Source organism: Schistocerca americana, chromosome 4 (assembly GCF_021461395.2).
Source record: "Schistocerca americana isolate TAMUIC-IGC-003095 chromosome 4, iqSchAmer2.1, whole genome shotgun sequence".
Taxonomy (NCBI): Eukaryota; Metazoa; Arthropoda; class Insecta; order Orthoptera; family Acrididae; genus Schistocerca; species Schistocerca americana.
Genome location: NC_060122.1, coordinates 70671475 through 70696402, shown reverse-complemented (window position 1 = coordinate 70696402; position 24928 = coordinate 70671475). Strand labels below are relative to the sequence as shown.

The 24928-nt window shown below is 44.8% G+C and overlaps 1 protein-coding gene across 1 annotated transcript in view; it reads right to left on the bottom strand.

Moving 5' to 3' along the window:
- LOC124612775 (discoidin domain-containing receptor tyrosine kinase B-like) overlaps positions 1–24928 on the bottom strand; it is a 260476-nt gene that overhangs the window by 80063 nt on the left and 155485 nt on the right. Inside the window, exon 8 of the mRNA XM_047141170.1 lies at positions 2851–2958. Within this exon, the coding sequence (XP_046997126.1) occupies positions 2851–2958 (108 nt within the window). The remainder of the gene's footprint in view (positions 1–2850; positions 2959–24928) is intronic.

Genomic DNA, 24928 nt, shown 5'->3' with positions numbered 1-24928 from the left:
CCGACGAATTTGTAGCAGTTGTGAAGCGAATGCCGTGAAGTGTTTCCTTTAGTTTAGAAATCGTTATTTCCGGCTTCATTCTATTTTGTGTTTGGTTTGTTCGCTTAATTGATAATACTACCAAACAATTCGTGCATTAACCAGTGTTTGCCACATCTTACAGAGTTATTCGGACTCGAAGTTTTGCTAATAAAGGCTTACTCCTCTCTGGAGTAGTTGGACTTTAGTATTTTCAAGTTGAATTTAGTAGCGAGCCTCCTAAGTTTTCATACAGTTCATAGAATCGAAACGACTGCTGTACAGGGGATTCTCGTAATAACTTTATACACTGGCGTCAAACATTTGCAGTGGAACATGTCGGAGGGATCGAAGATGAGATTTTAACGTCCTGTCGAAATATATAGGGTTTACGTGGTCGTGGGAAATTCACAAGTAGACTTAAAAATTCCGATTATTTCTAGGAGTACGCCAAATTCAATTTTTTAAATAATTTTGTATACTTCGGGTGGTCTTTAGTGCAAATGTCATTACTGGGATAATGATTTTTTGGATTCTCGTAGCGCTACACCGTTACTTTTATTTGTCAGCCTCTAAACTGGTTTACTGCTTCCCAAGTCTTTGCCTTGTGTCAGTCTCTCCAACCCAACATACAACTCATAGATCCTAATATTTTATGGCGTAAGGTTCGTTCACGACAGCACGTTTTTCCCGATCTTCCCACAACTGGACAATCAACAATACTCTATAGTCTTGGTCGTGACATTCTTTTTGTTATCGCTCCTGATTAGCCGTTGGCGTTTAATAGCTTCTTCAGATGAAAACTGTGGTACGGAGAACTAACACTGAAAGGGTGGAATAAACCTTTATACACTTCTGGAAATTGAAATAAGAACATCGTGAATTCATTGTCCCAGGAAGGGGAAACTTTATTGACACATTCTTGGGGTCAGATACATCACATGATCACACTGACAGAACCACAGGCACATAGACACAGGCAACAGAGCATGCACAATGTCGGCACTAGTACAGTGTATATCCACCTTTCGCAGCAATGCAGGCTGCTATTCTCCCATGGAGACGATCGTAGAGATGCTGGATGTAGTCCTGTGGAACGGCTTGCCATGCCATTTCCACCTGGCGCCTCAGTTGGACCAGCGTTCGTGCTGGACGTGCAGACCGCGTGAGACGACGCTTCATCCAGTCCCAAACATGCTCAATGGGGGACAGATCCGGAGATCTTGCTGGCCAGGGTAGTTGACTTACACCTTCTAGAGCACGTTGGGTGGCGCGGGATACATGCGGACGTGCATTGTCCTGTTGGAACAGCAAGTTCCCTTGCCGGTCTAGGAATGGTAGAACGATGGGTGGTTCGATGACGGTTTGGATGTACCGTGCACTATTCAGTGTCCCCTCGACGATCACCAGTGGTGTACGGCCAGTGTAGGAGGTCGCTCCCCACACCATGATGCCGGGTGTTGGCCCTGTGTGCCTCGGTCGTATGCAGTCCTGATTGTGGCGCTCACCTGCATGGCGCCAAACACGCATACGACCATCATTGGCACCAAGGCAGAAGCGACTCTCATCGCTGAAGACGACACGTCTCCATTCGTCCCTCCATTCACGCCTGTCGCGACACCACTGGAGGCGGGCTGCACGATGTTGGGGCGTGAGCGGAAGACGGCCTAACGGTGTGCGGGACCGTAGCCCAGCTTCATGGAGACGGTTGCGAATGGTCCTCGCCGATACCCCAGGAGCAACAGTGTCCCTAATTTGCTGGGAAGTGGCGGTGCGGTCCCCTACGGCACTGCGTAGGATCCTACGGTCTTGGCGTGCATCCGTGCGTCGCTGCTGTCCGGTCCCAGGTCGACGGGCACGTGCACCTTCCGCCGACCACTGGCGACAACATCGATGTACTGTGGAGACCTCACGCCCCACGTGTTGAGCAATTCGGCGGTACGTCTACCCGGCCTCCCGCATGCCCACTATACACCCTCGCTCAAAGTCCGTCAACTGCACATACGGTTCACGTCCACGCTGTCGCGGCATGCTACCAGTGTTAAAGACTGCGATGGAGCTCCGTATGCCACGGCAAACTGGCTGACACTGACGGCGGCGGTGCACAAATGCTGCGCAGCTAGCGCCATTCGACGGCCAACACCGCGGTTCCTGGTGTGTCCGCTGTGCCGTGCGTGTGATCATTGCTTGTACAGCCCTCTCGCAGTGTCCGGAGCAAGTATGGTGGGTGTGACACACGGGTGTCAATGTGTTCTTTTTTCCATTTCCAGGAGTGTATAAATCATAGAGACCAAGACAAGTACGTATGATTGAGTCGAACATGGTCGCACGCCCGCTGACAGACATTTTCTCAAAAGTAATGGAACTGAATAATCGTTTTATGTAACACCCAGCACATGACTAGCAAACACATTCTCTAAGTCACGTAATCTCATTCTACACATGTCAGTACTCAGATATTGCTCTATTCTGTATTTTGCTTGTGATACACGTAGGTAATCCCATATCTGAAATGCTTGCACTTTACTGAGCTTCCGTTTTTCTACTGACCACCTTCCGTTACCACGCGCTCCTGTGATTGAGACCAGTACAGTTCACATCAGAAGTAAAATTTTTCACAAACATGCTCATAGCGTGTTCACAGATTCGATTAAGGAAGGTACAGTGGGAAGCCTCTATGGAGTAGGACAAATAACAAAAAGCTATGGGCTGGATCGAGCAAACTGTCCGACCGTGAGGCGTTGCCTCCAAAACACAAGGAGGAGAGAGGTCAGAAGTGGGTGGACATCGAGATGAAGTCACAGGGTGGAAGGAAAAGTTGGGAGAACTCACCGGGCCGGCCGCCGACGTGTTGCTTCTTGCGGTCGATGAAGACGTCGGTCTGGGCAGGGGCGTCCTGTACCGGTACCACTTCTTCCGAGAAGTTCCCATGTGCGACCACTGAAACACGAGAAACTGACTTTCTAACAAGCAGTAACTTTCATGCCTATCAAAATGGTTCATAACGTAGTGGAGGGTATTGCAGTGCGTTTAGTGCATTCTTATATTACTATTGTACTAATATGAGAAAAGCGTTCTAGTTATCTTGCCTATAACGGAGTACTGTGTGGGACCTGTGGAAATAAATTACAATCTAAACAGAAGTGATTTTTGGCGTTCCCCAAGGTAGTGTTATAGGCCCTTTGCTGTTCCTTATCTATACAAACGATTTAGGAGACAATCTGAGCAGCCATCTTCGGTTGTTTGCGAATGACGCTGTCGTTTATCGACTAATAAAGTCATCAGAAGATCAAAACAAACTGTAAAACGATTTAGAAGAAATATCGAAATGGTGTGAAAAGTGGCAGTTGACCCTGAATAACGAAAAGTGTGAGGTCGTCCACATGAGTGCTAAAAGAAACTCCTTAAACTTTGGTTACACGATATATCAGTCTAATCTAAAAGCCGTAAATTCAACTACATACCTAGGTATTACAATTAAGAACAACTTAAATTGGAAGGAACATATGGAAAATGTTGTGGGGAAGGCTGACAAAAGACTGCGTTTTATTGGCAAGACACTTAGAAAATGTAACAGACCTACTAAGGAGACTGCATACACTACGCTTCTCCGTCCTCTTTTAAAATACTGTTGTGCGGTGTGGGATCCTTGCCAGATAGGACAGGCGGAGTACATCGAAAAAGTTCAAAGAAAGGCAGCACGTTTTGTATTATCGCGACATATGGGAGAGACTGTCACAGAAATGATACAGGATCTCACGAAAATCCAATCACCAACTTTCTCCCCCGAATCCGCAGATATTTTGTTGACACCGACTTACATAGGGAGGAACGATCACCAAGATAAAATAAGGGAAATCAGAGCTCGTACGGAACGATATAGGTGTTCATTCTCTCCGCGCGCTTTACGAGATTGGAATAATAGAGAATTGTGAAGGTGGTTCGATGAACCCTCTGCCAGGCACTTAAATGTGATTGCAGAGTATCTATGTAGATGTAGATATAGATGTAGAACATACCGAGTGGCACAATGTTTTGCATGCTCTAGGCGTTTCTACAGTCACGCCTTCATAACGATGTAGATTTCTGTGCCTTTCAAATACATGATGCTAATGTTGGCATTTGCATGTAGCTTATAGCAGGATCCAGAAAGAGAAAAAATGTTAAGAGGCGTCTTAAATATTTTGTAAACGTGTAGCATTACATGCCGGCACATGTCACCCGTTGTTACACGGTTGATGACTACGCAAGAGAAAACTGAAATTTTTCGCTAATTGTTAATCAGCTCACTGGACTGCACTAAAAATTAGCAGCTGATTTAAATAATTATTGTTAGTATTGCACTCGACAAAGTAGAAAATGTTTATATTGTAGTGCACCTCTTCCAGCTGAAATTTAAAACTACCTCCACGAAAGGCACAGTCTATCGTCATTAAGAATGGAGGAAAAACGAGGGAGGAGGAGAAAACATTGTGACATGTCCTTCTGAGTGTCATGTACCGCCAAGTGAATAGCAACGAATCCCGGTTGCTTCGCCCCCTTTTTTTTTTGGTCATCAGCCAACTGACTGGTTTGATGCGGCCCGCCACGAATTCCTTTCCTGTGCTAACCTCTTCATCTCAGAGTAGCACTTGCAACCTACGTCCTCAATTATTTGCTTGACGTATTCCAATCTCTGTCTTTCTCTACAGTTTTTGCCCTCTACAGCTCCCTTTAGTACCATGGAAGTCATTCCCTCATGTCTTGGCAGATGTCCTATCATCCTGTCCCTTCTCCTTATCAGTGTTTTCGACATATTCCATTCCTCTCCGATTCTGCGTAGAACCTCCTCATTCCTTACCTTATCAGTCAACCTAATTTTCAACATTCGTCTATAGCACCACATCTCAAATGCTTCGATTGTCTTCTGTTCCAGTTTTCCCACAGTCCATGTTTCACTATCATACAATGCTGTACTACAGACGTACATCCTCAGAAATTTCTTCCGCAAATTAAGGCCGGTATTTGATATTAGTAGACTTTTCTTGGCCAGAAATGCCTTTTTTGCCACAGCGAGTCTGCTTTTGATGTCCTCCTTGCTCCGTCCGTCATTGGTTATTTTACTGCCTAGGTAGCAGAATTCCTTAACTTCACTGACTTCTTGACCACCAATCCTGATGTTAAGTTTCTCGCTGTTCTCATTTCCACTACTTCTCATTACCTTCGTCTTTCTCCGATTTACTCTCAAACCATACTGTGTACTCATTAGACTGTTCATTCCGTTCAGCAGATCATTTAATTCATCTCGACTTTCACTCAGGATAGCAATGTCATCAGCGAATCGTATCATTGATATCCTTTCACCTTGTATTTTAATTCCACTCCTGAACCTATCTTTTATTTCCATCATTGCTTCCTCGATGTACAGATTGAATAGTAGGGGCGAAAGGCTACAGCCTTGTCTTACACCCTTCTTATTACAAGCACTTCGTTCTTGATCGTCCAATCTTATTATTCCCTCTTGGTTGTTGTACATATTGTATATGACCCGTCTCTCCCTCTTTTTTCAGAATCTCGAACAGCTTGCACCATTTCATATTGTCGAACGCTTTTTCCAGGTCGACAAATCTTATGAAAGTGTCTTGATTTCTCTTTGGCCTTGCTTCCATTATTAGCCGTAACGTCAGAATTGCCTCTCTCGTCCCTTTACTTTTCCTAAAGCCAAACTGATCTTCACCTAGCGCATTCTCAATTTTCTTTTCCATTCTCCTGTATATTATTCTTGTAAGCAGCTTCGATGCATGAGCTGTTAAGCTGATTGTGCGATAATTCTCGCACTTGTCAGCTCTTGCCGTCTTCGGAATTGTGTGGATGATGCTTTTCCGAAAGTCAGATGGTATGTCGCCAGACCCATATATTCTACACACCAACATTAATAGTCGTTTTGTTGCCAATTCCCCCAATGATTTTAGAAATTCTGATGGAATCTTATCTATCCCTTCTGCCTTATTTGACCGTAAGTCCTCCAAAGTTCTTTTAAATTCCGATTCTAATACTGGATCCCCTATCTCTTCTAAATCGACTCCTGTTTCTTCTTCTATCACATCAGACAAATCTTCACCCTCATAGAGGCTTTCAATGTATTCTTTCCACCTATCTGCTCTCTCCTATGCATTTAACAGTGGAATTCCCGTTGCACTCTTAATGTTACCACCGTTGCTTTTAATGTCACCAAAGGTTGTTTTGACTTTCCTGTATGCTGAGTCTGTCCATCTGACAATCATATCTTTTTCGATGTCTTCACATTTTTCCTGCAGCCATTTCGTCTTAGCTTCCCTGCACTTCCTATTTATTTCATTCCTCAGCGACTTGTATTTCTCTATTCCTGATTTTCCAGTAATATGTTTGTACGTCCTCCTTTCATCAAGCAACTGAAGTATTTCTTCTATTACCCATGGTTTCTTCGCAGCTACCTTCTTTGTACCTATGTTTTCCTTCCCAACTTCTGTGATGACCATTTTTAGAGATGTCCATTCCTCTTCAACTGTACTGCCTACTGCGCTATTCCTTATTGCTGTATCTATAGCGTTAGAGAACTTCAAAAGTATCTCGTCATTCCTTAGTACCTCCTTATTCCACTTCTTTGCGTATTGATTCTTCCTGACTTATGTCTTGAAGTTCAGCCAGCTCTTCATCACTACTATATTGTGATCTGAGTCTATATCTGCTCCTGGGTACGCCTTACAGTCCAGTATCTGATTTCGGAATCTCTGTCTGACCATGATGTAATCTAATTGAAATCTTCCCGTATCTCCAGGCCTTTTCCAAGTATACTCCCTTCTCTTGTGATTCTTGAACAGGGTATTCGCTATTACTAGCTGAAACTTGTTACAGAACTCAATTAGTCTTTCTCCTCTTTCATTCCTTGTCCCAAGCCCTTATTCTCCTGTAACCTTTTCTTCTACTCCTTCCTCTACAACTGCATTCCAGTCGCCCATGACTATTAGATTTTCGTCTCCCTTTACATACTGCATTACCCTTTCAATATCCTCATACACTTTCTCTATCTGTTCATCTTCAGCTTGCGACGTCGGCATGTATACCCGAACTATCGTTGTCGATGTTGGTCTGCTGTCGATTCTGATTAGAACAACCCAGTCACTGAACTGTTCACAGTAACACACCCTCTGCCCTACCTTCCTATTCATAACGAATCCTACACCTGTTATACCATTTTCTGCTGCTGTTGATATTGCCTGATACTCATCTGACCAGAAATCCTTGTCTTCCTTCCACTTCACTTCACTGACCCCTACTATATCTAGATTGAGCCTTTGCATTTCCCTTTTCAGATTTTCTAGTTTCCCTACCACGTTCAAGCTTCTGACATTCCACGCCCCGACTCGTAGAACGTTATCCTTTCGTTGATTATTCAATCTTTTTCTCATGGTATCCTCCCCCTTGGCAGTCCCCTCCCGGAGATCCGAATGGGGGACTATTCCGGAATCTTTTGCCAATGAAGAGATCATCATGACACTTCTTCAATTACAGGCCACATGTCCTGTGGATACACGTTACGTGTCTTTAGTGCAGTGGTTTCCATTGCCTTCTGCATCCTCATGTCGTTGATCATTGCTGATTCTTCCGCCTTTTAGGGGCAATTTCCCACCCCTAGGACAAGAGAGTGCCCTGTACCTCTATCCGCTCCTCCGCACTCTTTGACAAGGCCGTTGGCAGAATGAGGCTGACTTCTTATACCGGAAGTCTTCGGCCGCCAATGCTGATTATTTATCAAAAACCTATAGGTTTATGTGTTACAATCCGAAGGAGGTGTTTTCGTCGCATACTTTTCCATTAACTGATTTTAGGATAAATTAGCCTCACGAGGAGCGATGTCAAACCAACTGCTACAAAATATCAAAACTTTGGCCCTGTCCACTTTTGGCATTTCTCACCTCTCGTGTACCACTCGTATAGAAACAATTTTTTTTTAAAGAAGAATAGCAGAAACACACCACTCGATGTCACAGAATGTGCCTTAGAACCATTAGTACCAGTTGTTTTATAAAACCGTTAATCATTTCATGAAAGTTAATTATTGTATGGAGCCGGCAGAAGTGGCGGTGCGGTTCTAGGCGCTGTAGTCTGGAACCGCGAGACCGCTACGGTCGCAGGTTCGAATCCTGCCTCGGGCATGGATGTGTGTGATGTCCTAAGATTAGTTACGTTTAACTAGTTCTAAATTCTAGGGGACTAATGACCTCAGACGTTGAGTCCCATAGTGCTCCCATAGTGCTCAGATCCATATGAACCATTTATTCTGTGGAATTATGTATTAATTCATTCTAATGGTGTGATTTCCATGCAATTTGAGCTTGCAGTGCAAACATCGAAGGTAGTAAGGCATAGTTACCTAACGCTAATAACGAATCCTGTGTTCAGTATTTATAGGAGAAAGAAAAAGAAAGACCGAAGAATTAAAAGACTAAGTCCAAGCATAAAAACAAGACCAGACACACATTGCGGCATCATTGATAAAGTTCTATTTCAACACAATAACGCACAACCTCATGCAGCAACCATGAGATACACAACTATCCAGGAGTGCTATTGTGACGTGAGCCCGATTAGCCTATATTCCTTCTTTTTTCCGGTAAACTATCAGACAATATTCGGAAGACTCATTCAATAACGAAGAAGCGTTTCAGTTTTGGTTCAGAACCTTCAAGTCCAAGCACATTACTTTGGTCGTCTAATACAGGAATTAGAATAGCGTTTGGCAGTGTCATTGGTGGTAGTGAAAACCATTCTCAATAAGTCACATGTAAAATCCTTAATCATTGACAAACAACACAGCGAATTATTCGAATGAACGTTCATAACATTTTACGTTTCAAAAAAATTTTTTGGCAACTGTCAGCACCATCGATATACTAGGAGAAATGCATGGTGCACACTGTGCGATCGTATAACAGCACGGTGTGTAACATGCATTTCTCCATGTATTTAACATTTCGTCGCTCATCTACAATACTTAATATTTCTAACAGAACGTGAAAGAAAATTGGTCTTGGATATCTGACTTTAATTCTACAATATCGGTTTTCACAATGAATTCTCACAACTCAGCAATCGTTACTAACAGGTTATATACACACATCGGCAAAACTTTTGCATGAGCACTGCAATTCGACATTCATGGCACAGTGAACCAAAAATTAACTGAAGCATGTGTATATATTTATTTTAATGTGTCTGAATCACGAGATAAAAAATAAATAAAAAAAAAAACATTTGTGCAACGGCAAAATCGTCTGTTTCACGTCGGTGAGCAACATCAGTACGTGGTGTTACGTCCCACTACTCGAATGCGGGCTTGAATCCGTCGTCGCATACCATAGAAAAGATTATCAAGCTATTCTTGGTGTAACTAGTCCCACTATTCAATGGTGATTCTGCGTAAGTGGCGTACAGTATACAGTCCTTGTCGGCGTCCGAAAGATGGTCATTTCATTGGATCCCACTCATGTTCGGTTTGGTTCTCGTCCGGGAAATAAGCACTCTGGAGAGTGCTGATGAAACGTCATCACAAAAGAAAAAAATTAAATAAAATAAAAATAAACGATGAGCCCCTGAAACAGTACCACTACTGGTTGCAGAATCTCGTCCCTCTACCGTAGAGGGTTACAGTGACCCCATGTCAGTCCGCCACCACCTTGTTTCACATGTGGGACACGCTGTTGGACGTGCTCACAAGGGAACCTCCCCACTGCACCCCCCTCAGATGTAGTTATAAGTTGGCACAGTGGATAGGCCTTGAAAAACTGAACACAGATCAATCGAGAAAACAGGAAGAAGTTGTGTGGAACTATGAAAAAAATAAGCAAAATATACAAACTGAGTAGTCCATGCGGAAGATAGGCAACAGAAAGGAAACTATGGTCTCAGTAACGCCGTGGTCCCGTGGTTAGCGTGAGCAGCTGCAGAGCGAGAGGTCCTTGGTTCAAGTCTTTCCTCGAGTGAGAATTTTAATTTTTTGTTTTCAGGCAATTATATCTGTCCGTCCGATGCGATCACTTTTTTGGGAGTGATTATCACATCCACAAGAAAACCTAAATCAGGCACGGTAGAAGAATCTATTTACCCATTCGCCAAGTGTACAAGTTTGGTGGGTCGACAACATATTCCTGTCATGTGACGCACATGTCGTATAGAATATGTCAGACGTGTTTTCCTGTCGAGGAATCGGTTGATATATGACCTTGCGATCAAATGTTTTCGGTTCCCATTGGAGAGGCACGTCCTTTCGTCTACTAATCGCACGGTTTTGCGGTGTGGTCGCAAAACACTGACACTAAACTTATTATAGTGTACAGAGACGTCAAGGAACGAACGGACAGATCATAACTTTGCAAAAATAAAGAAAGTAAACTTTTCACTCGAGGGAAGATTTGAACCCAGGACCTCTCGTCCCGCAGCTGCTCACGCTAACCACGGGACCGGGGTGCTCCTGAGATCACACCACACTTGATGTTGCATATCTTGCACATGGACCACTCAGTTTGTATATTTTCCTTATTTTTTCATAGTTCCACACAACTTCTTCCTGTTTTCTCGATTGATCTACACTCCTGGAAATTGAAATAAGAACACCGTGAATTCATTGTCCCAGGAAGGGGAAACTTTATTGACACATTCCTGGGGTCAGATACATCACATGATCACACTGACAGAACCACAGGCACATAGACACAGGCAACAGAGCATGCACAATGTCGGCACTAGTACAGTGTATATCCACCTTTCGCAGCAATGCAAGCTGCTATTCTCCCATGGAGACGATCGTAGAGATGCTGGATGTAGTCCTGTGGAACGGCTTGCCATGCCATTTCCACCTGGCGCCTCAGTTGGACCAGCGTTCGTGCTGGACGTACAGACCGCGTGAGACGACGCTTCATCCAGTCCCAAACATGCTCAATGGGGGACAGATCCGGAGATCTTGCTGGCCAGGGTAGTTGACTTACACCTTCTAGAGCACGTTGGGTGGCACGGGATACATGCGGACGTGCATTGTCCTGTTGGAACAGCAAGTTCCCTTGCCCGTCTAGGAATGGTAGAACGATGGGTTCGATGACGGTTTGGATGTACCGTGCACTATTCAGTGTCCCCTCGACGATCACCAGTGGTGTACGGCCAGTGTAGGAGATCGCTCCCCACACCATGATGCCGGGTGTTGGCCCTGTGTGGCTCGGTCGTATGCAGTCCTGATTGTGGCGCTCACCTGCACGGCGCCAAACACGCATACGACCATCATTGGCACCAAGGCAGAAGCGACTCTCATCGCTGAAGACGACACGTCTCCATTCGTCCCTCCATTCACGCCTGTCGCGACACCACTGGAGGCGGGCTGCACGATGTTGGGGCGTGAGCGGAAGACGGCCTAACGGTGTGCGGGACCGTAGCCCAGCTTCATGGAGACGGTTGCGAATGGTCCTCGCCGATACCCCAGGAGCAACAGTGTCCCTAATTTGCTGGGAAGTGGCGGTGCGGTCCCCTACGGCACTGCGTAGGATCCTACGGTCTTGGCGTGCATCCGTGCGTCGCTGCGGTCTGGTCCCAGGTCGACGGGCACGTGCACCTTCCGCCGACCACTGGCGACAACATCGATGTACTGTGGAGACCTGACGCCCCTCACGCCCCACGTGTTGAGCAATTCGGCGGTACGTCCACCAGGCCTCCCGCATGCCCACTATACGCCCTCGCTCAAAGTCCGTCAACTGCACATACGGTTCACGTCCACGCTGTCACGGCATGCTACCAGTGTTAAAGACTGCGATGGAGCTCCGTATGCCACGGCAAACTGGCTGACACTGACGGCGGCGGTGCACAAATGCTGCGCAGCTAGCGCCATTCGACGGCCAACACCGCGTTTCCTGGTGTGTCCGCTGTGCCGTGCGTGTGATCATTGCTTGTACAGCCCTCTCGCAGTGTCCGGAGCAAGTATGGTGGGTCTGGCACACCGGTGTCAGTGTGTTCTTTTTTTCCATTTCCAGGAGTGTATATTCAGTTTTTTCAAGGCCTATCCACTGTGCCAACTTATAACTAAATCTGAGGGGGTGCGATGGGGAGGTTCCCTTGTCAGTATTACAGGACTGCCTGCAAACAACTTGTCTGCGATTATAGGGTACAAACAGATTAGAGTTTCGTCTGTAAACAACGTCCAACGCCAAGCCTGGCCATCCATTCCGCATTATTTCTTGCGCCTGTCTTTAACGGAGGCCGCGGCGTTGTGGTGTACAGCGTCACTCTCGTCTTGGTCGTCAGGACAGGACCCTCGTATCATGCAGTCGACCCCTAACAGTGTGATGCGATGCATGGCGACCTGTAGCCTCTTCGAACCCCGAACTCAGGGTTACTTTGACTAAAAATTCGTAGATATCGATCATTATCTGCTCTTTCGAACATGGACGGCCGGTGTGATGTAAATCCTCGACAGTACCTGTCGATTAGAACCGATTTCATACCCGCACCACATCGCTTTGACCTTGGTGCACACGTCAGGCAACTTAGGTGTTCGACAAGCCATCTACGCATAATGCGAATATGCCGACCTGATCATTGGTCGCAATTGTCCTTCGTGGCATGGTGGATGTTTGCTCTACTGTTCCACAGACGTCTCTAAAGAGTCCCTGCTGGCGCTTTACTTTCAACTGAAATGCTGCAAACCATTCAGGTGCGACGTTGTATCTGCACATAGCGGCCGTGGTAACTGTGTGAATGTTTAAAAATAACGTCACATGTGACCTTCCAATTGATATACGAACAGTTACAATAACTCCTGAACGACTTTTCTTGATGCTTGTACTTCTACACCCGTCGGCCCCCGGTAGCTGAGAGGTCAGCGCGACATAATGTCAATCCTAAGGGCCCGGGTTCGATTCCCAGCTGAGTGTTGTGTTGTCCTAATCATCATCATTTCATCCCCATTGACACGCAAGTCGCCGAAGTGGCGTCAAATCGAAAGACTTGCACCCGGCGAACTGTCTACCCGACAGGAGGCCCTAGTCACACGACATTTACATTTATTTTTACTTCTATACCCGCAACTTCTTAGCATAAATAAAAGTACAAAGTTGAGAGAATGTACAGCAATTAGTCGCCAATTATCTGTTGATTGCAGACCTAGATTTCAAGCACTGTGTGGCTCTCATCAGTGTTAAAACATATACTAATACAGGAATTTCAATAAAAGCACGAATCTAAGCCACTCATGTATAGTGGTCTCTGCACACCAACATGGCGTACACAAAGGTCTGTTGTGTAGCAATTGTTAACAGCGGCCTTAGTGTGAACTGAAACACTGACATGGATAGTCTAGTAGGAGCTATTTGTACACCCATACCAGACTGATGGTTTGACATGCATCTCCCTTGTATGTTACTTTATTATCTACTCTAGTACATATCTAATACAACTTTATTATGCTTTGATTCGTGCAATGTCTCTCTAATTGTAATGTATTCTTATATGGTCCTAGCAGTGGTGACAGCCACACAGTGTTTGAAATCTAGATCTGCTGTATACAGATTATTAGCGTCTGACTGCTGTACATTAGCTCACATTTAGGGAAGAAACAGTTGCTGAGGACATTCGATATTGAATTGAACCAGATGAAAATATCATTTGAAACTTCTTCACAAATTTTCCATGTGTGCTGGACATGAATTTGCAACGTAAGCTGGACATAAGTTTGAGTGCCGGGCCCGAACACACTTTTGATGCGCCAGAAAGTTTAAAAATATTGTAGAGGCTGATGATGTAAAGTATCATGTCTCAAACTAGAGCCCAGTAATCCTGAATCACATACTCTAATGTTTGGACATTCTTCAGGACTGCTTTGTGTGACCGACATATAAAGCACCGTTGTTTTAAACGTTTACTGATACAGGGCTCTGTTTCAAATGCTGATGCCCCTAAGAGTGGCTGCTGGGTCAACCTCTACCCAACCGTATCCAGTCACGGAAGAGCCGACTGCCTCGAGTGCAAGTGTGCAGTTTGTTACTGCTGAACTGGATGCAGTTGGCGAGAGGCTCGTATCGCTGCCAGCGATAACCGAATTCCTGCACTTCCCTACTCTCGCACCGATGTACAGTGAGCGCGCAGCAAGCTCGCAGCCGAACGGGAAATTTGTATTGTTTAGGATCGAGGCATGCCAGGTGTTTAACGGAATACAATACCTGTGAAATAACTGGCGTTGCAGCCGCATTTCGAAATTCAGCCAGAGCGGAATTCAGCGTTCCACCGCTACCCGATTCTGCATTCCTGTGACGCACTATCGAAGTGCGCACCACATACCTTGTTCCCACAGCTCTATTACGATATTTGCATTTCCGTATCGGCAAATTCGCTCGACAATTATTATGCGAAGCCATGTGAAACCGATAATTCGACATTCGGTTCTGTGTACACAGATTGAAAAGACCGTGTGTTTTCCCGTTTGTCCTAATAATTTCGCAAAATAATATCCATTGATAAAAATTCGACCTGGTCAAGGAAAAAACGTCGAATTTAGTGGAATTCTGTTAATGGAATTACTGTGGAGATATTCATTCGTTTATTATTTATACGAAATCTACAGGGGATGTTCAATAAGTAATGTAACACATTTTTTTTCTGATACAACTTTGCTTTTATTAAGGTTGCAATACATCATATTATTCCCCCCTTCTTTGGCAACAAATCCTTATTTTCCAATGCAATCTACGTTTAATGTAAAGACCTTACGCCACCTTACTGGCCGGGCCTGTAAGCCCGCATGGCACCACTCCACTAGTCGACATCGGAGCTAATGTCTTTCTGAATCAATAAACTCCCCATCATCCACGTACCGCTTCCTGCGAAGGAATTTTTCAGTGGGCTGAACAGAAGGAAGTCGGGAGGTGCAAGATCCGGGCTGTATGCTGGATGAGGAGGAACAGTACAGTGAAGTTTTGTGAACTCTTCTGGTATGTGCAGTCTTGTGTCAGGCTTTGAGCTGTCATGGAGAAGGTCGTTTGCATTTTTGTGGCGACCAGCACGCTGAAGTCGTTTCTTCAACCTCTTAAATATACTTCAGAGTTGATCGTTGCACCATTCTGGACGACATAAAACGGAATATCCCCGTACTTGTCCCAGAAGAAAGTCGACACGAGTTTACCGGCTGAGGGTGCGACCCTGAACTCTTTCTTCGGAGGCATCATTCTATGTCTTGTCGTTTTGTTCCCAGTTCGAAGTGATGAACCCATGTTTCATCGCCCGAGATGGTGTTCGACAAAAAATTGTCACCAGCAGCAGAGTAACCCTCTAGCAATTCCGCAGAGACAATGCTTCGTTGCTCTTTATGATCTTCTGTTATATAGCAAGGAAACCCAGCGAGTTGGGGTTTGATTGTGATCTGTCGATCACCTCTGTTGTATTCTCCAACAGTTTATTGAACGTAACTTCTTCTACAATAGAATAGCTGGCTGTACAATAGATGTAGACGTCCGTCGATCTAGCCGGAGATGTGGTTCCTCTCGGTCGGCTGGTACTTCGATCGGCGGTGCAGTACAGCTGCTTCGGTGATATCTTCTCGGAGACTCTGCTATAGCAGTTGCCATTACCAGCGGACGAAGATTGGTCTGCCTTCGACTGGCCGGGCCTATATAGTGAGCTGGAGCCAATAGAAACCCGGCGTAGGAATCCGTGGCCGGATATGTCGCGGCGACCTCTGCAAGGAAAGGTTCCTATTAATTGACTGGACTCTTCGGCATGTTTACCTGATGTCTTCGCCTGTTTGGCTGTTGGTTTGTTTCCCCTATAGCGCGGCTGTTATGCGGTGCTGCATGTCATTTAGGGGAACCCGATGGCAGACAGTACAACCTCGAACGAGAGTTTCCGCAAGTTCCAACATTGCATGCGTCACAGCTATGTACGCTCAGCCGGCACACGGGGTCTCGGACAGTTTTACGTGACCTTTTTGCGGTGATGACAGGTGGTTTTCTTAGCTAATCACCGGACATTTGTCCACCGCCAGGCCTCCATAGGCATTCTGCAATAGCCTGTGAACATCTCCGATGCTCTGGATTTCCGCGAAAAGAAGCTTAATGCAGCTCTCTGCTTGAAACGCACCTCTGTTACAACGCCATTTTGAAGACTACGCACGGCGCCACCACCTGTCGGGACTTTATAAAACTGTACGGGCTGAAGCGGGAATATTCCACGATGTTCCACAGCAAATTCTGCAGTTTTTCAGCTAAAATTGGCGGAGAAAAAATGTGTCGCGTTACCACTCATCGCACCTGGTATAAATTTAAGGATAGGAAGTTTAATCTCCGGCAGATCTTTGTTGGCTTCCATCTCTGACGTTCCTGTAATAATGTCGAAAGTAGCAGTTTCCATTTTGGTTCTAATTCCACAATAAACTAGACGTCACATTACTAAAAGCTCAGAAAGAAATGCTCCACATTGTTTAACGCAGTTTGTGATGTCTGCTTCCCTGACGTAGACGTGCAACCACAATTTATTTGCAAAACAGAACCAGTCATAGAATCATTAGAAAATAATTCAGGGGTGCTCTACAACAAATGATTGCACTGGGTATGGATACAACCAAGACTGCAGCGTTGCTAGAGGAGTACTATACCGAAGCTGCACTAAGTTCCTGAGAGAGGAGGGAATAGTTCGAGATGGAAAATGGGCCAATAAAGGCAAGCAGTATCACAATCAGAGATACAGCCTGAGTCGGAGTCTGAAGTTACATATAAGGATGTCAGTAAAGCTGTAAAACTACAGTAGGCTACCGCAGACGACCATAAATAAGCATAGACTGCGGTAGTTCTCCTGGTAGTTATCGTCAATTAATGTAGTACCCGCGTTATCTGAACGCTGTGTGTGTGTGTGTGTGTGTGTGTGTGTGTGTGTGTGTGTGTGTTGCATACCGATTGTCGTTACCGAATACCGATCGCTTTCTTTACGCATACGATCATTGTCTGACTAGTTTCCTCTGAAAATCGGAAGCGGTGAATCGTGTAGAAACTTAGTGAGGATATGTAAAAGTCTAGGTAACGTGTGGAACATTTTTGATGTACATAGTTATCCTCCCATCTTAAGAATCAACAGTATTTACAGTAAAATTGAAATTCGCAATGTTTACGTCAGTTTTTATTCCAAATTTGTTTTGTAGCCTGAAACAGAGGGATGTTGTAGTAAAAATGAAGAAAACAATACAGAGATATCACACAGCGCTAGATAAAGCAATTTGTTCAACAAAAAAGTAAAATAATACTGTACTTGCCTCAAAAGTAATTGCTTTGGTTACATAAGAGCGCAGGACCTACGGGATCAACTACTTTTTATAACTATTGAAATGTAATTTATATTCTGTAAGTATATAAAATACACAATGGACTAACACTGAATGATGCGTGGTTTCAATTACATCAAAAACAAAAAAGCCAAACAAATAGAAAATGAAAGAGGAATCACGAGCTCCCATTTTCTCTCTTACATTTTCCTTTAAGTTTCTTTCCTTACTAATTCCACCAATACTACCGGCAATCCTACCATTTACTACTATTTATGTACCAAGACAATCGAACAGCAGTTTTGGTAGAGCATCACTCTAGTATTGGCTGAACCAGGTACACAGTGAACTAAATGCAGCAGCATACAAAAGTGGACCTAGTGCTCCAGTGGCAGCATTCAAGGGACTCCGAGCGGCCATGGGGAACAGCCGTGTCACTTGCTGATGGCTGTTACATTCCGCAAAGTGAAGTGCGAGCAGGTGAGTCCCCACACTCTTTCTTCCAACTACGTCACTTAAAGGCAGTTCGACAAACTTATACTGACACAATCAGTGGTCCCTATTTTCTATAATGTGTGTTAAGAATAAACAGAAGATAGAAATTGGTAGCTGCTACGACTAACAGAAGAAACTTTACGGGAAACCTACTTCCCTCGCCACGACCGCTGCTCGCTCTTTGGTTCACGGGCAAACTGTAGCGGGGAGAGATCTGCCGCCGACAGAAACCTCCTCGCAACAGGACGGTGAATGGACCACCGTTGCTACTGAAGCAGGGTACCGCCATCACAATTCTTAGGGGCCGGCGACCATTTCCCGTAAAGGGGGCGCGTCAGCCAGTCTGTTTCTTCGAGTAATACACGCTACAGGCGAAGCGCAACGTGAATAATTCCTCCGTCTGAAGCTACCTCTACACTCTGCAAACCACTGTCAACCTCATGGCAGATGATCCGTGCCATTCTCGTATGGAGCGCGAGAAGAAATGTTGCTTTAACCCCTCTGTGTGCACTGTAATTAGTCTTGTCTTTGCGATTCCTACGGGAGATACATGTATGGAATAGCGGTCAGCGGTCAGCTTATGTCTAGACATTCGTCCTACCAGGAGCGAGAAAAAAAAATAATTACAGCAGCGGGATGAAGGAATAGTGTATAAATATACTGTTGTGTTAAACTCAAGGATAAATGTAACTTTCGCATGGCATGTCACTGCCAAAAACATAATTCGGTGAAACTTAGACCATACAAGTACACAGAAACAGCTGCTACAATATAATGAAGAAGGTAACTGAAGGAAATAAGCAATTAGACGAACAGAAATGATACTTTATTCAAAGATAATAATTATACTGAAGTCATCGTAATTCATAATGGTCCTCTGGACATTACATATGGCTGGACGTGGTTCTCATTAGGTTTAGCTAATGCTACGGAAAGTAATTTATACTTTGCTAGTACACCCATCTTGGACACGGGGAGGTAGTGTTCTTGTGGTAGGGCGTTTCGATCCGCCGCCAGTGTGGTTGACAATGTCGGTCATTGATGCGCGTGTAATTGCTGCACAGGTCTCCCCAATGTATCTGACACGTGCTCTGTCCTACGTAAGTCGTCGGGAAAGGACAGGTGAGTCCATTCGCCAAATATACTCTCGTTCCAAGGGCTTCTCCATCCGCACACTTCAATTTGATTGCACATCACCATCCATAAAAATGAAGTCAGGGACAAAGGAAGCCCTGAAAACACTCAAATTGGGAAGGAGTACCGTGCCACAACATCGTTGAACTGTGAGTGTACTGTGCCCAAACATTTGCAGGTCTGCACGCCCACGTAATATTACGCCTCGTAACACCGGACCACCTCGACTACCAAACTACCATCTTAGACCGTACTGGACGTAACCGCATGTGCCGAGAGGTGGAAACATGTAATGCACCCACGAACACTGTCGAACGTGATCGGTTTGGTGGTCGAGGTTTTATGGTATGGGGAGGCATAGTGTTACATGCGTGTACTGACCTCCAAATCTTTGAAGATGGTACAATCATCGGTCGACGTTATTGTAACACTTCACTCCTTGTCCACATGTGTCTTTTCAGGAACGAATTCGGCCTTGACTTCATTTTTATGGACGACAATATGTCTACCTTAGGTGGCTGAGCTCTTGAACGAGAGAATATTCGGCGAACTGATTAACCTGCCCGTTCTCCCCCATTCGATCACGAGCGGGATGCGTTGCAGAGACGTAATGCAGTACGTCTACGTCACCCACGACCATCCAACGGCTGGAGGAATGGAAAATCCTTCCACAAGAACTCTGTCCCATCACCTAAGATATGCTCTGGGGCGCGCTGGTCGGCGAGCGTCCCCTTGATATGCGGGGCCCGGCGCTCCACAAGCTAAGAAGGAGTACGGACCGATTCTGCGCGGAGCATCGCAGGGGCTCAGGTGACGCGTGCTGTGCTGCTGTGCTGCGCTGGTGACGTCATTGCGGCTGTTGGCGAGCCGAACTAGAATGTGGCTACAGGCTCCGTCCAAGAGTCGTTCGGCCTTTTCGCTTTCATGACACCGCCGGAGTTCGGCCTAATTTGCAGGTTTAAGGCAGCTCCCTGGATTAATTTTCAAATGGTGAGCCATTTGTCGGGTGGATCGAATTCAAACCATGAGTGCTCTGTGCGGCCACTCTGTTTGTTCGAGGGACGTTCATCTTTATCGCTTAAGAGCTCAGTTTGCATCACTGTTAACCGCGAGTGGTTTATTTTGCTACTGGTTCTTGATTACTAACAATTGTGGGCGATATTCGACGAATTTATCTCAGTGGATTGCTACTTTCACGATTTGTAAATGAATTCATCGCCTTAAGATGGATTTTGCTGAGCCACATGGTACCTGTGAGCGGTTGTAACATGTTGAAAGCCTTGTGGCGTCAAAGAGCGGTGTTCTTAGTAGTTAGTGCAGGTTTTCGATCTTTACAGGGTCCAAGTCCTGAGGGGCACTGAGGATTACCTTTTATGAATGCTAATTTGATTGAAGCTGCCTTGACGGCAGAATTAATATCAACTGTAGCAGCAGTTTATTAAGAAGTACCGAATTTATGAAACTTTGAGCCGAATCTTATCTCCATTCGTTTTCTGATAATCCTGTATTTTACCGTTGTGGCTACCTGCTTATGCGAATTGCATATTAATGTTGGTTTTGTGTGTGTGTTATAGAAGCTGCTGTCAGTGTACAGCCCGTGCTCGTTGTTGTTTCCGGTCGGGTCTCGCACACGAAATTCAGACACGCGGCCGATGTTGAAGCAACAAGTGTGCTAATTTGTGTTTACTCTTTCCAGGTTACTGTATTACGTAATGATGACCTCATACTTGTTGTTTCCCTTTGCTCTGTAAGTTGGAGGTTCTTTTGTTATTAATCAGGTTGCTCAATTGTCTTAGACGCTTTTGCTGTTAAGACTACTTACATTTGAATAGTTGAAACCTTATTGCTTGCTATAAACCGTGTTCCCGTATTGACATTCGTAAGGGACCATAATTTTGCCAGGGTCAAAATTCGTTCATTCAACTTCCATCAATATTTAGGTTTTTTAAAATTTTAATTGTGAAGTTAATCATATGTAGCAGTAATACTGCTTTTATTAAAGTTATGGGCCCGAACGGCTGTTGATCTTGGGCGCCTTCAAGAATTGTTTGCTTAATTGTGTGCTAACTTCTTAAATTTTGTTTTAATTAGTATTATACCTATATCACCTGTTCCTTGTGTTGGTATTATTCTGTGATTGTGTAGCTATCAGTGTTTGCATCTTACGCTTGTCAAATAATTGTCATTTTTTATTGTGTCCTCAAATTTATTGCGGCTCAGCATTCCACTCCAGCAGCCTTATGCCCTGTTCCCTACATTATTAATGTCCTTCCTAACCTCGTGGCCAGCTTAGGAACATGTAGCAGAGAGTGCATTGCCGTCCGCGGTAATGACACACCCTATTAAAGATCCGTGTCGCCTTTTGTAATGTCCACTGGATGATCATCAACTGCGATGACTTCAGAATAAGTCTTGTCTTTGGATAAAAGTGTTATTTCTATTGGCCTAATTGCGTATTTCATTCAGCTACCTCTCGTACTATACTGTACCAATTCGTTATATGTATGGTCCAAGTTTCTTCGAGCGATATTAATTAGCAGCGCAAAGGTTACTTTCGTCCTTAAGTTTTGCACATCAGTGAATTTGGACAAAACAGCGGCTCAAGGCATCATGATGTTCTCGAACACCCACCAGTTATGTAATTATTAATCTTGTCGCAGATGGTAGGGCAAGCCATGATAGTGACCGTATAGATGCTAACACCTCAGCGGACGATATGGATGAGTGGCTGTGGACACAAATGGCACTGGGTCGACAGCGTTGTGCTAATGTGGCTGGAATTGTCAATGACACGGTTGAAGCAACGGTGTACTAACATATGACATGGTGGTTAGGTGGCGCAGTAGTTTCTACTGTCATCAAAGAAATCTGATTGGCGGGTATCCAAGTGTGGAAGCCGGGAACCATAAAGGAAGTGGAGATCCATGTGCTCGAGTGCCAGCGTATCACAGCCGAAGCCACAGTGAAAAAGGTGAAAGTAAGTCACGGACCTACTTTCACATCTTGCACAACATTTCCATCGCTAGAAAAGTCGCCCCCGTCTAGTTTCGTGATCGATCACTCCAGTTCGAAAGCCAACCGGATCGAGGCTGCAGCGGACACGTTACAACTGTTTAAGGTCAGTTCAGATGACTTCTTTAGACGCCTAATAATCAGGCACAAGTGGTGGGACTATAACCATGGCCCCAAGGCAAAGGGGCAGAGCAAGCATCTGAAACGTGTATATTCGCCATCGCCGAAGACGAAACCACAATCATGCAAGTTGTGTCCAGTGTATTTTGTAAGGAGCAAACCGTCACAAGAGCACTCCACTGATATCACTTGAGGAGCTTACGGAAGGCAGTCAAAGCCCCCAAGGGAGTGTTTTTGTTATACGAAAATGCCGTAACATATTCTGTACAGGACACGGGCACATGTGTTGCTTCTATGGGCTGTCAAATTTAATTTAGGCCCCTCTCCCTTACGCCCTGCCAGGTATTCACCTGACATACCACCCCTCGACTTCTTTTCTTAGCTCAGACAAGGGAACCAGTGGACGACACGTGTCTCCAGAATGAGGACGACGTGACTTTCGTGGTGGAAACTTTCTGAACAGGCAAAATGTGGATTTCTACAAACAATGTCTCTATCAGGTCACTCTTCATTGGGAAAATGTGCCACATTTAAAGGTTGAATATGTAGAGAATGACTGGTAGCATCACAAAAATTCATCGTCGCAGTTTTATTTTGTCGAATTGTTGCTAAAACTTTATGACTTCCTTTCGCACGAGCCTTGTTAAGGAAATTAAGAATTTTTTAGTAAGGGTCTTCATTTACATTCGATTTAATATCCACGTAATGACTCTTTTTACAGAAGGTCAACGTCCTTACAACCACCGAACGGAGAGACAGATACTATCTTTTTTTTGGTTTTAGTGATACGGAATCGTCTTCGTAAGCTGCAGCTAAAGTTCAATTCTTTTATCTTGGCGGCTCGCGCATGCCCGCCCAGACGCGGGAGATTGCTCCGTTGCCAGTTGCACACGACGCATCGCCAAGAGAAGCAGCACCATAGTATAGCATAGTTCGCAAACTTACGTTTAGGGGGGAGCGCGCAGTTCATGAAGTAATGCCACCAAGGCCGCATTAAGCCTTTCGCTGCTACAGAGACGCGCTCCCCGCATTCCGCGCTGTGCGCGATTTTGTCACTGCACTGCTCGCCTGTGCAGACACACTTTTGTTGCACTCGCGAAAGATGGAATATTTCTCAATATTACATACGACACCTACCTGGTACTTAAATCAAATGAAATATTGTTACACAGTAAATTTTATATGAAATTTAGGTATCTTGTACACATTTCATTCTCAACATTGTGGTAACTAAAATTGACCACACGGAAAGTATACTCTATGGACATTTACCTCTGCAAACTCTTCAAAATTTCATGCAATGGTTTACTATATTTAATGCTGCACAATAACTGGGTTGAACATCGAAATAAAATTATGTCATTTATGGGGGGAAGGTATCAGTCAAGAAGATGTGTAAAAATCTAATTTTTGGACCCAATAGTTTTTGTGAAATCGAATGATAAGTGTGTCAAAGCAGTGAGAACACCACGTGTCTGCACAGACGAGCAGTGCAGTGATGACAAAATCGCGCACAGCGCGGAATGCGGGGAGCACGTGTCTGCAGCAGCGAAAGGGTTAATGAAGAGACAAAGCACTAGAAATTTCAAAAAACTGCATTCAAACGAATAAAATTCGTGAAGTAAGACACTTCGATATTGTTTTAAGTAAAGAAAATAATAAGCACTGCACAAAGTTTGAGCTCCATACCTTTCACTTATTAACCCAACGCCTTAACCGTTACGCTACCGCAACTCGTTCCTACAATGTAACACCACGAGGTATGTAACATGTCACGCAAAATACTGACAAACACTGTTGGTATGATTATGAATTACTCACACTTCGTCGAAGTACAATAGGAAATAAACAATTACCGCTGTTCTTTATTGCGAAAAAGCGGTTTGTGAAATTGATACAAACACCTTTCCTTGCTATCGCCTGAATTAGAAGACTTATTGCTTGTTTGGTTTAATTAACTAATACAATATGAAGCAATTGGTATAAAGAACGATTTTTCCAAACTTTCTATAAAAGAAGACTTTTGTTCTATTACTTTATATATGACTGAACGTTTCTAAAACTGAAGACACTCGTACGTGCTCTGCTCTGGAGTCGAGATCTGGCAACGTCGTTCTCTGTTCATTGGCTGACTGTGTTTTGTGACGTCAGATGCGCAGAACAAACCTAAACTCGGCCGCCAACATATATGACGCGCACTTTAGGGAGAGAGAGAGAGAGAGAGAGAGAGAGGAGAAGAAGGGACACGTGGGAAGGAGGGAGGGCGATGCAGGATGACGTGTGCTTGTGGGTGTATGTGTGCGAGTGTGTGCCACCGACTGCCACGTACTCCATATCAGCGACCTCAGTAGTCATTAGACAACGTGAGAGAGCAGAATGGGGCGCTCTGCGGAACTCACGGACTTCGAACGCGGTCAGGTGATTAGGCGTCACTTGTGTCATCCTTCTGTATGCGAGATTTCCACACTCCTAAACATCCCTAGGTTCACTGTTTCCGGTGTGATAGTGAAATGGAAACATGAAGGGACACGTACAGCACAAAAGCGTACAGGCCGACCTCGTCTGTTGACTGACAGAGACCGCCGGCAGTTGAAGAGGGTCGTAATGTGCAATAGGCAGACATCTATCCAGACCATCACACAGGAATTTCAAACCGCATCAGGATCCACTGCAAGTACTATGACAGTTATCCGGAGGTGAGAAAACTTCATGGTCAAGCGGCTGCTCATAAGCACAGATCACGCCGGTAAATGCCAAACGACGCCTCACTTGGTGTAAGGAGCGTAAACATTAGACAATTGAACAGTGGAAAAACGTTGTGTGGAGTGAAGAATCACGGTACACAAT